The sequence below is a fragment of the Platalea leucorodia genome (genome assembly GCF_965183815.1).
Source record: "Platalea leucorodia genome assembly, chromosome: 9".
NCBI classification, from domain to species: domain Eukaryota; kingdom Metazoa; phylum Chordata; class Aves; order Pelecaniformes; family Threskiornithidae; genus Platalea; species Platalea leucorodia.
In genome coordinates, this window is record NC_138831.1 from 18968612 (window position 1) to 18983341 (window position 14730).

The 14730-nt window shown below is 40.1% G+C and overlaps 1 protein-coding gene across 1 annotated transcript in view; it reads right to left on the minus strand.

The window, feature by feature from the left end:
- Positions 1–7049: 7049 nt before the first annotated feature.
- Positions 7050–14730, minus strand: part of SFMBT1 (Scm like with four mbt domains 1) — a gene marked incomplete at both ends in the record, with an annotated part of 33394 nt that continues 25713 nt past the window's right edge. Inside the window, 7 exons of the mRNA XM_082321439.1 lie at positions 7050–7190; positions 8077–8205; positions 8717–8962; positions 9153–9331; positions 10094–10269; positions 11984–12093; positions 13977–14116. Coding sequence (XP_082177565.1) covers positions 7050–7190; positions 8077–8205; positions 8717–8962; positions 9153–9331; positions 10094–10269; positions 11984–12093; positions 13977–14116 — 1121 coding nt within the window. The remainder of the gene's footprint in view (positions 7191–8076; positions 8206–8716; positions 8963–9152; positions 9332–10093; positions 10270–11983; positions 12094–13976; positions 14117–14730) is intronic.

Consider the following 14730-nt stretch of genomic DNA (forward strand, 5'->3'; position numbering starts at 1 on the left):
AGTTTAGGTTCTTCTTTTTAGTGCGGGGTCAGCCTAGGTCACATTGCATTGTAGTTTCTTCTTACACTGTTTCTTGGATTTCTTTAAATAATTAAACCCCCAGTCTAAATATGACTTCACTTGTAAGTACAATCCGGAAAGTACAACATGTTTAAGTCTATCGGAAAACTAAGCAGAGCACATGAAGCAATAGTTGTTCAAATAATGACATCTGTTGCATCTGTCTTACAAACCCACCTACGTACGTGGCTGTCCTTCCTGGCAGGCGATGCTGAACAGTACTGGCACGCAGCCGTGATTTCGCTGATATTTAGGCTGTGCCATAAGCGCCTGGAAGTTGCAGCTAGAAAAATAAATGCTCTCAGTTCCCTGACTTACAGAGCACACGGCCAAAATGCACTGTCCAGCGCCTCTGCGCCCCAAGTCAACTCTCCTCTGCTTTGAGCTGCATCAAAAGCAAGGGTTCAGGAACGCAGAGTTACCTAAAAGAAAGGGCAAGGACCAAGGTAGGTTACTTGTTCTCCCCCTTGCACGTAGGGATCACAGCCACCAAGCACTGCACCTCAAACGCAGGCCCGACCTATTTACTTGTGGCCCAGAAGCAGTTTTTAAGCTTTCGCACCTGCTGCTGAACATTAGACGTTCCACACACATACCTGACCTGGACGCTTGCAGTGGTTAAGGATTTACCTAACGCTTTTTACACACAAAATTTATGTTTCAGACATGAATCTGGAAACATAACTTGAAGGGCTTATGCCTCATGTTACTCCGTATTCCATGCTTTAAAATAGATCATTCCCCAGAAATACCTCTTCCAGGGTCTTCAGCTCTTCATGACTCCTATAAGCCCTTCTGAAACCTGTGGCAGACGAGAAGACACTGCCTCCTGATTATGTGCTATTCACAAGCCTTCAGATTTCTCGCAAGTAGACTGTGCTCTGTGAAGGCAAGTAAAGATTTACCTTAAATCCTACATATTTATAGATGTTTAAAGGCAGTGTTAAGCAAATCAGTTTCATCCCACTCCTATGCATTTTCTGCACCCAGTATACAATCAGCTCAAGACAACTGAAGCGCAGCCAAGAAACAAGTGCCAAGAAGCACACGAGTACAATCTGTTGGAATGCCAAGTAAGGAAACAGGAACTTTGCAAGGCTGACCTGTTTCTGAAACATGCTGTGGACCTTCAAGTTATTCACAGAAAGCAAAGCCAGCTCTTTTTAAAATTTTGACTTGATGGGCTAGTGTAAACCTTTACAAAACCATCCAGAAGGAGCAGCATCAGCATCTGCAAGGTTTGCTTCGGATTGAACCAAGCAGATCCTTAGGTTCAAAGAAAGCAATAAAAGAAAACTACTCTGATTCGTAGGTTCTGTCCTCAGCTTAAACAAGATCGCTTACCTTAGAAGGCGGCTTAGAGAAACAGGATTCCTGCATTTGAGGGAACTGGATACAACGCAATCGAGCTCTTAACATGCAGCTCGTGCAAGTGTAATTTACGTGGTCTGCATTTACCTTTTATGCAAGTAGTGGAACATGCTATACCGTTTTCCCCACACTTTTATAAGATGGAAAATTGCTCATGGTAAACAGCAGTATTTATCATTATATTAACACCAAAGCCATCAGTAACAGTTTAAGTATAATTTTTAATTTTCTTACAACCACTTAAAACTGTCATATACCACAAACTTATGTACACTATTTACAGACAAAACAAGCAAAATATCCATCCAAAATATTTTTTAAAAAATCCTCTGATTAAATTGTTACACCTGCTCAAACAATGGTGGGACTTAATAGGCATATTTTCTTGTGCATGTTTCTCTTCCATGTAGTACTTCAGTCTCACTGCATATATATATATTTTTAAAAGTTAAAGAAAGATAAAACAACAAGCAGAAGGGACACAACACAATATGCATTTAAATCTTTGTTTAAGAACAAGCAGCTAATTAAAAAAGGCAAAATACAGGAAAAGTGCATCAGTTCCAATGAGTTAGTATAAGAAAGAGGCCCATGGTGGAGAGCAGGTACCCTTCAGGGTAGAATCTCCTAGAAGACCTCTGATTGTCTACAAAGATTATTTAAAATTTATTTTAAACAGAAATAAAAAAAAAAAAAATGAAAGAGGAGAGGAGAAACATGACACCTCCAGATTTTTTTTTTCCACGAGGTTTCTTGGAAACTGGTGCTCAACAACTTCCAGAGTGGGCAAGAATTCATTTGTGCCCGGACCTCACTGTTCATTCACACTACGTGAGCGAGCCGTCCCCGTGTCTCAAGCAGAAGGCCTGTTCCTCTTGAACTGTGCAAGGCTAGAGGACTTCCACAGGCTGTGCCCATGTTTGTGCTAAGTCAGTTAGACATACCGCCTCTGAATTTTGTCAGCGCAAGACCTGCTCGCTTCCATGGCTTAAAGCTAAGCCAAACACTGCTGGCTTTGCACCTAACAGAATAACTTTGTCTTCTCATCAAAAAGTCCATTCATATGTCTGGTACATTTCAGAACAACAGATGTGACGTTGAAGAAGCTAGAAATGACCATGGAGACAAAGTGTCACTAACCTTAACTCATTTTTGCTATATTTCATACAGATTATTATTTTTAGAAAAACACATAACAATAAAAGAGGCTTGTTGTATCTGGTGTTCCCAAGTCCCGTTCTAATCCTTCACCCAAAAGGCTGCCTTTGAAAACAAGGCTACATGCATGTCTGGGGAAGGTTGGCAGCACTCTGAAATGTGGGTTCAGCACACAATCCCTTCAAAAAGGAGCCTCAGCCAACATTTGAAGTCTCCTGACAGAGCCTATGTCTTTGTGCTTAGTTACTTTTAGGTAATTTGAGCTCACAGTAGGCAGTAACCAGTCTGCCACTATGTGACAGGACTGGTTAAGGAGTAGCTTTGTATAGGATCATTGTATTTTTGGCTTTCTGGTAAGGCTACTTCATCTAGTAACTTCTCCTCTAACAATAGATTTGGTCCAAAGGTATCCAGTCTCCAATTTCAGCTTGATAGTTTTGAAGCCTATTGCATTACATTCAAAAATCTCGCAAGCCACTTTGCCTTTTGCTAACAACGTACCAAGTCTTTGTACTTTACACAGAAGAATGGAGTGCTCAGTCCAATCAACTGTAAATATATTTACACTTCTGTGGACCTAGCAGCTAAATACTCCTTCCCTCCTTTAAAGCATCATTGGAATCAAGAATAAACACTAGCAAATCCTAAAAAAACAACAAAATACTGCTGAAAGTTGTGACAAGAGAAAGTAATCTTAACGACCACTCCCGAAGTCTGTATGTACTGTTTCCGTTATTCCCAGGAGACTGGAAACACTCCTGGAATTCTATACAACACACAAATGAATCTGCCTTTTATTTCATTCCTCAAAGAGCAACTTTCAGAAATGTTTAGCGTTAGAAAAAAGTAGTCTTCATTCACCAAGATCAGTGCTGTGCCTCTCCTCTTCTAGAAGGACTGCTTTTGGTTTAGGATGGACTGCAAGCTGCACGTGCTTTGGGGGATAATTCTGCCACATTAACCTTCCATGACATTTTTGGAGGTCAAATAATTCTCTATTATGGACTCCTTGTGTTGGTGCAGAAAGCACGCTATAGTAACTCAACAAAATCTTTCTGCCTAACAATGCTAAGCTTAGCATGGTATGAGTGCCATATGGAGGCACCACCAGGTTTCTAAAACTATGATATGCAAAAACCAAGACTGTACAATGCATACGAAGATAAGACGAGCAAGAATTCAAGCCCTCAATGGGTCAGCCAAGGGAAATCTCCTTTTACCATCCACATAAACAGTACACGAGGCCCAATGGAGGGCTCTTTTTCTTGTACTGAAGACATCTGTGCAAGACACCGCTGCCTTTCTCCTGGACTCCAGTTTTATCATATCTTACGGTGAATGGATGCAGTAGAGGACAGCACAAATCCCTGAAGCCTAAATTACTGCAGTCCCAGCAACTCCTGCTGGTGAAACATCGGTATCACCCAAAGCCAAGATTCAGTCATCGGCTACCCAAAATCCAGTTTTGAAGAAACAGAGCAACTAAAGCAGCACGTGAGCCGATTTCAAGTCATGTTGCAGTAAGATGAACAAATGTAAGTGCAGTTGTGTGTTCTGCCACGCATAGCGAAAGAGGAACTTGAAACAGAGCCAAGTAGAAACACCATCCATCAAGATAAAGCCCCAATTATCCCTTTTAAATCCAGCAATAAAACAGAGTGCATTTTTTCCAGGAAACGGAGTGTACAGTACCCGTGTGCAGCATAAAAACATTTCACAAATAATGAAAACATCCCTTTTGAAAATCTCAACAAAAATAGATCCCATTGGGACCAGACTGTCAGTGCCTCCCAAAACAAGGCAGAAAAATCCAGCCTATAAAACATGCCAAAGGTGACCAGTAAGTATCCCACTAACCTCTGAAACTGCTGACTGCGTTATTTACTGAGAAAAAGAAGTATGACATTTGTATTTAAAACCCTAGGTGCCATGTTAACAGGTTCACTAAACTACCCTTTAAGCTCTGTTCTCTTCTGACAACTACTTAAAAAGACATCTATCTGTCCATGGGGAAAGGTGGAAGCAACATCTCTTCACTACGCAGGTCAATTCTGCTGGGCATCAGTGCAACAGAATTCTGGAAACCTTGAATGACAAACATGATCCAAAAGCATCATCTTCCAGCCCAGAAGTTCTCTGCTGGTCAAATTTCTCAAGACAAGACGCTGAGAGCAAAGCAGCAATTTTTTTTCAAAAATTTTTTCAGGCCTAATGGCTTATCACTGAGCTTGTCCTAAGGGAATGGAGTACAGGTGGATGACCTAAACACAACATGAAGAGCCAAAACATCCATTTATTGGCCATGTATCTGGTGTGAGGAAGAAGAAGGGGCACTTGGATTTAAATTTAATTGTTTTCAGACTCTGCTTACAACTTGGGAGAAAAAATTGCCCTAGCTACACACTGCCCTCCCTCCCTCAAGAATACTCAGATAGTAAACAGTCTGTCGGACATTTACATTTTGATTCTGGAATGGAAAAAAAAAAATCTGATTTTAGCACTTCTGTAAACAGTTCTGCCTTGACTAGGCAGTTATTCTAAGGGGCAAAATAAACAAATCCCAGTTATTTTGCTTTGCTTACTCTAAACAGTTTTCATTGGAGGTAGCTCCCCCTCAGCACCTATGTGGCAGATACAGACACATAGATTGTGCAAGCTCAGCTCTTAGTTTACAGATGACCTCCTTGCTGAATCCTACAGCTCACAGCATCAGAATAACCGATCACATTAGGCCTAAAAGACGCTTGAGTCAATCTGTTTGACCAGAGTAACCACTGTTTATCAGAAACCAGCAAATGCATCTTTCCTAAACAAATTCCTGCAGTGAGCACCTTCCTGCCTCAAATGCCTTAGTATGCTAGGGGCTTTCTTCAAAAATGTATTTGAATAGGAGATAAAGGACCAGGGCTGCATACACAAAGCTCCTGCCTGTGCTTCTCCAAATACTCCGAGAACAGGCAGAGTGAATGAATGCAAGCCATCTGAAACCTAATGCTTATTTGATGCAGATCTTTAGCCTGACGCAAGTTTTCCACATCTTTAATGGAAAGTAAGGTAAGCCCTGTTACTTAAAGTGTAAAGCACAGGTCTACAGCAAGTGGCTGATTGGGTTTTATTACCCTGGAAGATTAAAATCAGCAGTTCATCCTGATGTGGGTCTACTGATGGAACTAGATGTCCCTCTGGTCCTTTTCCTTTTCTCTAAAAAACCACACAAGCTCCTTCCCAACCCCCTACATTTTCATCAAGTCCGATGCTAAGCAGCTGTAAATAGTTAAAAATACAAAGTCATGCTCATAAGATAGTTTCCAGTATGCAAACACTGGCAGAACTAAGTTGCAGTCCTCTATTGATTGCAGTTTTCTTAGTTTATTCTCTAAAAAGATGTTCAGGTAGCAAAGCAAAAGTCTGCTGACAGGCTCTGTGTATATGGCCCAATTGTTTGCTGTAAGAAAAAGGAAATAACTTCACACCATTAAAAAAAAAAAAAAAAAAAGTTATCTGACAACCAAAATACAGAAAACGCAGAGGCACTTTCTCTTTACTTCCTTTTTTCCTACAGCCCGTCTGTAAGAGAAGTGCAAAATAATTAAGCTTTCTGACGTCTGAGAAAAAGGTAACATCCAGGTTAAGCTTACACAGGTTTCAGCTAAAGCTTTGGAACAGAAGCTCTGTATGCTGATACTTGTTTGTACTCCTGACGTGCCTACAGAAGAGAGACTGCTGTGCAGCTACAGATGATTTGTCCAGAAGTAGTAGTTCCCTCCCTTTTTAGTTCATCACTTCTACTGTTCAGGCTACAGAGGTAGTAAAAACAAAACAAAACAAAAACCCAACAACAATGAAACAAAAAACCAAAATAAACAAATAAAACCCAAAAGGAACCACACTCTTGCTATACTGTACATTCAGAACCCTGTGGCCACATTGTTGTCCTAACAATGAACAAATTCATTAAAAACCTCAACATTAACACACGAATGTGCAAAGAGCACATTCCAAAGCCAGTGCTGTGGTAAAGCAAGTGTTTGTCCACAGGGAGGGAAGGGGATTCTGTGAATCATCAGGAACAGAGAAAGGTTATTTCTGGCAGCCTACATGCTAACGTAAACAGGATCTGTTTCTCCTTTTAAAGTTCCGTGCCAACAGAACTACTGAAATGTCATTTCCCACCAGAGGAGACTTTTCTGTTATCATTAAAAAATACATTAAAAAAAGGGAACCATAGAGCAAGAGACTATTGTGTTCCCGAGCTGGCAGCTGGTAGAGTAGCCCCTGTGTTTGCATTGGCATTTTGCTCCAGATGTTGTCTTCCTTTTGTCAAAGTGAAAAACTGAGGATGACAGATGCTCTTAGGTCACCGGGGCCCCAGTTTAACTTCATTTGGCTTTCCTTGCTAGAGAGAAAGGAGCATGTTTTTGTAGTTGTGCTTCAAAGGTCCATTTCAACTTGGCTGCTCCTCAGTTAGCGAACTGCTGGTAAAAGGCAAGTTTGACCCTCTCAATGTGATGGCAAAGTTTAATAGCTGGCCCAAGCTTCAAGTCCATACACTCCTGAACGGTGGGCAGGGTCAGCAGCAGCAGTGCCTGGCCATCGATTTCCTGTCAGAAGACAAAAACTCCATAGTGACTTTGCATTTTTATTTTCCCTGCTCCTTCAGCTTTGACTTGCTGTATTTCAGATTCATGACCGTTTGTGAATTAAATGTTTCTTTCATGCTACTACAGGCCTTAAAAACCCAAAAATCTTTCTCACAACAAATTAACTCCTTACTTATAACGTCAGCTCAAATTCACTGGCAAAGGGACAGAACCTCATGAGATGCTATTTTTTAAAAATAAATATAGTAACAGAAACCAAGAAAATTCAATGCAGAAAGTCACTTTATCTAACCTCTGCATCTTTCTAGAGAAACAGAGGTTCTACAAGGAAAAGTACATCTTCTGGAACATCTGTCATAAACCATACTTATCACCAGTTCCAGTACTACAGTTTTGATATATAATGTTTTTTTATGGCAAATTTTAACCAAGATGCAAGAACAACGTTAACTTGACTCATGTTTGTACTCCAGTTGTCATACTTCAACACAAAAATGTTCGTTTGTTGTGCAGCTGTACAACGTTGTCATACTTGCAGTTAGTCTGCAGAATGGAAAACATTTATCATTTGGCAAAGTCAACACAAGTAGCAAAACTGTATCTCCTAGAAAACAGGCTCCTGCCTTCATACTACTTGGTTGTAGGCATCTCTATAGTTTTGGGATTCGGATGCCCCACAGACCAAAATGCCCTCCACTGAGTACTCAGAAACCTGAAAAATACTGGCCATTCCATTAACCCTTCTCTCCCAAATTGCAGAAGGTTGTGCATGCATTTGTTTCCTCAAAACCCTATTACAAAATTTAAACTATTTTCTTTTTGTGATTCATCAGAGGGTAAGAAGAAAAGTAACAGATTCAACATTTTAACAGACAGAAAATCATACCTGATCAAGGAAAATTCTCGCCAGTGGTGCACAGTCAGTGGATTTGAGGAATCGTACAACGTCAGCCACGCTCCATTCCAGAGGGTTACTGTCCAGCTGCAGCTTTTCAGCAACTTCCATCTTTATGTCCTAGACAAGCCACCCAGCACAAGAAGAATTCCCAAGATATTACATATGCAATGGACCAACACTCTCCTCTGCTTCCCCACGCTCAAACATTCAGCTGCCAAATAAATCTCTAATGAGAGCTCAAATTGTAGAGGTTTCTTGGTTAGCAGAGATGTGCAGAATAGCATTGTGCTGAGGGTGGAGGCTATAACATCGTTATAGCCAGTAAGCAGGGATCTAAAATCAGGATTTGGTCGACACCGCATCATTGCTCAGGTTGAGCCAAGAGGAGTGCTAACAGCTGGGAAATGGAAAGTTCACTGTTCTGTCTACAGCTTTCTGTTTAATCATTATTACAGTCCTGTAATATGACTGTAATAAAAATAATGATTTTTAATTATTCTGTAGTGTCCTCACAATGCCCTTTATGAGGTAACAGAGTATTTTATGAGAACACATGTTAATACTCCCAAGATATTCGTGCTTACTCAACAGTGAGCAAGCCAGAACACACATCTACGTTTGAAGTTACCTTTGGCGAAGGTGGTTTATTTTCATCATCAGAAAAAGAAAAAGTCCTGAGCTTTCTCTTCCGCTTGTCTCGGTCCTGAGCCAGGGAATGAGACAGTTCACTCTGTGTAGGAGAGGATGACAGTGATTTCTTCTCTGATACCTCTGATTCCTCAAGCAATTCATCTTGGTGCTCTGAGGTACTATCCTCAGTCAGAGATTCTTCATCTACCTCGTCTGGGTCATCCTCCTCTTCTCCCCCACTGCCCTGAAGAGGTAGGGGGGGGAAAAAAAAGTGATGAAATAGAAAAAATGGGAAGTTTAGGACAAAAGCTACAATTGCCCCCTATTTGTCAGCTGTAACCTGAGGTTACAAGAAACTAACAGTCTGTTGTTTCAAATGTAGCTGGTTGAAGCTCGCATACCGTTATCTATGAAAGTTGTTGGCAGTCTCATACCTGGGGAGATCCAGCTGGAGTGTTATCCACTGAAGCAGAAGAACGTTTTTTCTTATGAACAAAAAAATGTTTTCGTCTCTTCCGTCTTTTATTTGGTTTCTTCATGGCTACTTCCAGGTTACTGTGGCCACCCGGAGGCCTACCTATCCGCTTGTTTTTCCGCTTTCCATAATAGTGTGCTACCAGGACAGAAGAAAGGAGCACCATGTTGAAATGCACCTTCAATGTCACTAGTTAAGTTTGTAAATCATCAGGACTGGAAAATCAGAAGGACATTTCCCAACAGAAATCCCAATTCTGCAAAACTTCAAAACGAGTATGCCTCTATTTTCCTCTTCAATTTGGTTTTAGGAAGAAGAGTTACTAATCAATTTTACTTGCCCTATGAAGATTTACTTCCTCTATCTCTAAGCCCCAATTGATCAGATTTTATACAAAAATCATCAGCCACAGACTTGGTCCAATTTAATGGCACTTTTTGTGATGCTCTGTAGTTTTTAAATGTGGCCTCAATGCACTGTTTGTTCTCACAATGTCAAATAGTTAAAGTTAGTTTAAAAAAACCCTAAAACACCTAAAAGCTAAGAGAAGAACTGGTAGGTGTTTTATTTTGTTCCACAACAAATTGGTAAAAGCAATTACAATGCCACTTAAATTACAATATTAGTCAATTCTTGTCCCAAAAGTTGTCTTAAGAAGATAAAGCTTTAAGCACACAACAAAAAGTTAAGCCATGGTTCCTGCACTTAATATAGAATTAATTTTTTCTCCTCTACACACTGGCACGTGAATATTCTGTAGGCCTGTGTATGTAGCGCTTGAGCTGCTCCTTGCGTAACCAAAGCAATGTATTTTGGATTTCTTCTGGAGCCAAAGCTAGAAGAAAACTAAAATATAGCACCCCAAGCCCCACCTCGGTTTGAGATCAGTGGCCTACTCACTGTATTTAGTCTTTGTCAGGACAGAGCAGTTCTCTGAACACTTATCCAGCACCATCTGAGGGCCGAAGAGGTTTGGACAACATTCCAGCTTGATGCATGTTTTTCTACAGAAATCTGCCACCCGATCTGCTGTCCTCACAACTTCCACGGTTGCACGGTAGCTCTTCCCTTTGTACCTAGCATTGAAAATATCATCATAATTCAGGAATCCTCTAATTACCAGTATAAAAGTACTTCATTGAAAGGTGTACAAGAATATTGCGTTGAGATCAAACTCAGGGAAAACCTGAGCAATGAGCAACTTTATGGACTGAAAAGTCCAGGAAACAGGTAGTCCTGTCTCTTATGAAAGATCCTCAACCAAAGATACAAAGCCAGTACCAGAGATGCCTGCAGTACCAAACACAGGAACACTGCCCTGGCAGCGACTATAAAATACCATCTGAGAGGGCTATCCCAGAGTTTACATGTTTTGTTTTTGTTCATAGATGGTTTGTTCTTTCTTTTTTTTTATGGGACTGCAGAAGTGTCCACTGTGATGTAGATAGCTGGTCCCCAAAACCAAGATGGAGCACACAAATTCAGCTAATAAAGGTAACAGCAGACAGCTTCTAGTGAGCTATTCTACGCACATACTATGGCAAACAAATGGCAAACAAATAAACTACTGTCACATTTCCAATCAGCCTTCATCTAACTGCTAAACAATTCGTCAGGACAGTCACTTGCCATGACTCCAGATATTGCTCCTGTTTGATTTAAATTAAGAAAAGATTTCTTTTTGTTCATCAGCCTTGTCATGACACTGACAGAGCTGCACTGTAAAATATCTGCCAGAGTCATTCATCATTTCTGCTTTGTTCTCCCAGCACAGCTACTGGCACGTGCTGATATCTATTAGGGATGTCTCAGGCCTGCAAGTATCTAGTTAATGCACTGAAAAAAAGAGCTATATCATCATAGTCCAGATATCCCTGGTGTCACTGCTGTGGCAAAAGAAAGCACACAGCAACTTCAGTGAAACCAAACAAAATTTCTTTTCGCTATTCTTCAGCTACATGTTCTATTTACATTAACCTTTCGTATGATCTTCCTATTGTCCAAATCCAGAGCAATCCTTCAATACATGGAAAGGTGTCTTTTTACACATGAAACTGATCCAACAAAACAATTACTGACATGTTCAAAACTGTAGGAAAGTGTGCTGTGGCACACTGGGAAAATCTAATCTCTAGTACACAAACACAGTGACCTAATTACAAGACCATCACTAGACTATAAAGGAATGTCTGGGTTTATCAAATATATGTAAATATGATCACTGCTTTTTTCCTAACCACAAAATAATCTTGCAAAGAAGCTCCAACCCAAAAAGCTCAGCAGGAAAACTAAGGAGTGCTTTAGGCTGTTGTAGAAAGACTTCTATGCCAGGCCATTTCAGAGCACTGCTATAGCTTAATTTCAGAGGAACCTTCTTCCACTGAGAAATTTGTGTGGAAATGCCATGGAAGTCCAAGAAGCTTCCTAAGCAGTATGTGCTTCTGCTTTAAAATACTGACAATTATCTTCAGGCGAATTAAATTAGCTTAAACCTCAGGTCTGCCAGTATATATGCTATGTTGTACCAGTACCACACCATTTTTACTTCACCACTAGCTGCTTACATGCCAGTAGCAGAGAACACTTAGCATATTAAGGAGCATTAAAATCAGACGCACTTCACCAGGCATTCATAAAGAAGTTTATAAAGATTTGGAAATTTAATGGCTATCAGCATCGCGATATGCTATAAGCAATTTTTCCTTCTCTGAAATGTGAGAAATTAAAGCATAGACTGCGGAGAACATTGCTATTGGGATCAACTAAGTGGGGAACAGGACAAGAATTTACTTGGCTTTTAGGGTCTCTCCATGCCCATGCCATGCAGCCTCTTCTTCCAACTGTAGCTCTCGCAGGACACGGCTAGGTTTGTAAGCTGCATTGATCAATAAAGTGAGAACCTACAGTGAGGGAGGGAAGAAGAGAAAATACATTTAAGTTATTTGTACAAGAAATCTGTTTTAAAGTGCCAGAGTACAATAGGAAATTACTTCTATTCATCCAAATTATCTAGCATCAAAGCACTCATTCACAGCAGGATGACAGATACCTCCCTCCCGATACTGCCAAAATGAAAACTGAGAGCAGTCGACACTTTGGGCCTTGCCAAACCTTCAGAATTTGGCTGCAGGATCACGAGTGTATCTAGCAATTTCCAAGTGAGTGCCCTTGAATTACATGTCACTAAATTAAACTCCGGGGCTGAATACCACAAAACTTGCATAAACTTGGGTAAATCTGAGTGATTATCTTAGAGATTGTTTGACACGTGAAGATGTGCCAAAAAACGCTGCAAGATTTTGCTGCCTGCCAACCCACTACTTGCCACTGCAGAATCTTAAGCTCTCCTCTGTTTCGCTTTCATGAACCATGGTAAGGCCTGTACTATACTAAAATGAGAATTTCTCTGGTGCTGTAAAGTAACTCAAAGTTGTGAATAGCCTGAAGTTAGTGCGGGATAGTACAAAATGTGCATTCAAATTGTATTTCTTATTTTCAGTACGTGCTTATTCCAAATCATTCCCAAATTGGGTGCATCAGAACCTTGACATAACAAACTTGCAGCTTCAGTCCTACTAATGCAGCAGTCCAGAGGTCTATAGTTCAAAAGAAGAGTATTAAATATAACGCAAGTACCAAACTCACTCTAGGATTCATACATTGAGCAAAAGTCATAACTGAAATTACTACAACTAAGCATATTGGTTGAACTTTTACCAACACTCAGCATCTGTACATCAGCAGGGTTTGTACATAATTCATGCTTTCAGGTAGTGAAGCAGGTTAAAACTTCAAGGTTAAAAGGAAGGTGCCACAGAATTTCACACTTGCTCTTTTGGAGTGCTTACATCAGAGTACTGAAACTTGCAGAAAGGATGGGGTACTTTTCTGTATGCAAAAATGGAACTTTGTCAATAATCAACTTGACTCTTGTCCACTGGACTCTTGTTTTACAGCATGTCTGCCAGAAAGTCTTTCTTAAGGTCTCTCCCAGTTACGATACGTGGTAGGGAAGGTAAAAATTCCAGAGGTGTTGAGCCAATTCCTTCATTTAAAGTGATTGTTTCATGAGAGCTCAAGTGTGCACATATAGTTATGCCTTGGGAAACTTTCAGCCTCTCAGGTCAGATAATAACCACCTCATGACCTTTTTGGAGATTTTGGAAAAATAATTATTGCATTAAAGTATCTGTAATTTTGCTGTGAAACACCTTCTGAAGAAGAGGCTCTTTGGCACTAAAGAATGATCTCTTCCTCCCTCTTCCCCTCTCTCAGTCACGTTAGAAAGCAAAACCACAATTTCATCTGATCTTTGCAAATCATATCCAACTTATAAAACACCGAGAATTCTTTTAATTTTCCAATTACCGAAAATAGTTTGCCATTTCTACTAAGAAAATCCATATTTCCTCTGCTTTAACATCAACAGTGCAAACTGTAAAGGAATTTTGGGATTATCTGAAGCTAAATTCTGTTAATTAAAACTGAAGCATTTATTACAGCTATAAAAAGATACTAACTCCTTTGATTGTGGTAATTACAGGTTACTCTGTTTTAACCTAAAATAAAGTTTAGCAGTAGAAGGCTGCTTGTAACTCAGATAAATGAGAGGCTTTTACTCTTTTCAGCCATCCATAAAGCAGTCCATGATTTATACTTGATTTTATACAAAAACCACTCATTATCAGCTTAAATTTATTAATTACTCATCTCTAATTAGAGAGACACTCTGGCATTTTTTATGCACTGCTGTATGCAGGTCCACTATGTACAACCACCTCACCTCTTTCAGAACAAGAACACAGTTGCCAGGTCCCACAGACTGAGGAAGCTCTGCAATCCTGCCTTTGTTAAGGTAAGGCCCTGAGAAGCACCGGTGGTTGAAGTAGATCTTTGGGCAGCAGTACTTTCCGTTAATTACCACTGAGAAATCAGAAAGCAAAGATTTAAATCACATGCTACAACCTCTCCAGCAAAGAATGACTTATTGCAATATGTAATATTTTGCCTGCTGTAAAAAAGGAGGGGAAAAAGTCTTGAATGACATACATGAATTTGGGGTAGTTTCAGTGTCACATTTGCAATGACAGCACTAGTTATTCGACGTTGCCAAAATATTTTTCATACTTCACACGCATACTTGCAAATTGTCAAACTATAGGAAATAAAGTTGGTCACTTATCAGAAAAGAAACATTACTTCCTGGCTAGTCTGATGCTTCATGGTATTACACCAGTGAGAACAGGCAAGACGACAACATTCCCAACTTTTTGGTAGCAGAAGCACTTCCTACACAGCAATTATGAATAAATTTTCCAGTCAAGTAATTATCTCCCCCCCAAACTTCTGCCACCGGAAGAGCTGGCAAAGTTATTCTCCACTGTTTATCCTAAACTGCAATATCACATTGCTTTGTATTTTTAGACTCTTTTCCCTCAATCAGCAAACAAAAGATGCAGCCACTGATGAAGCGACCTTTGATGAAGTGACATCAAGCTTTCTAAACCTATTAAACGGTTCAACGCTGCTCAAAATTA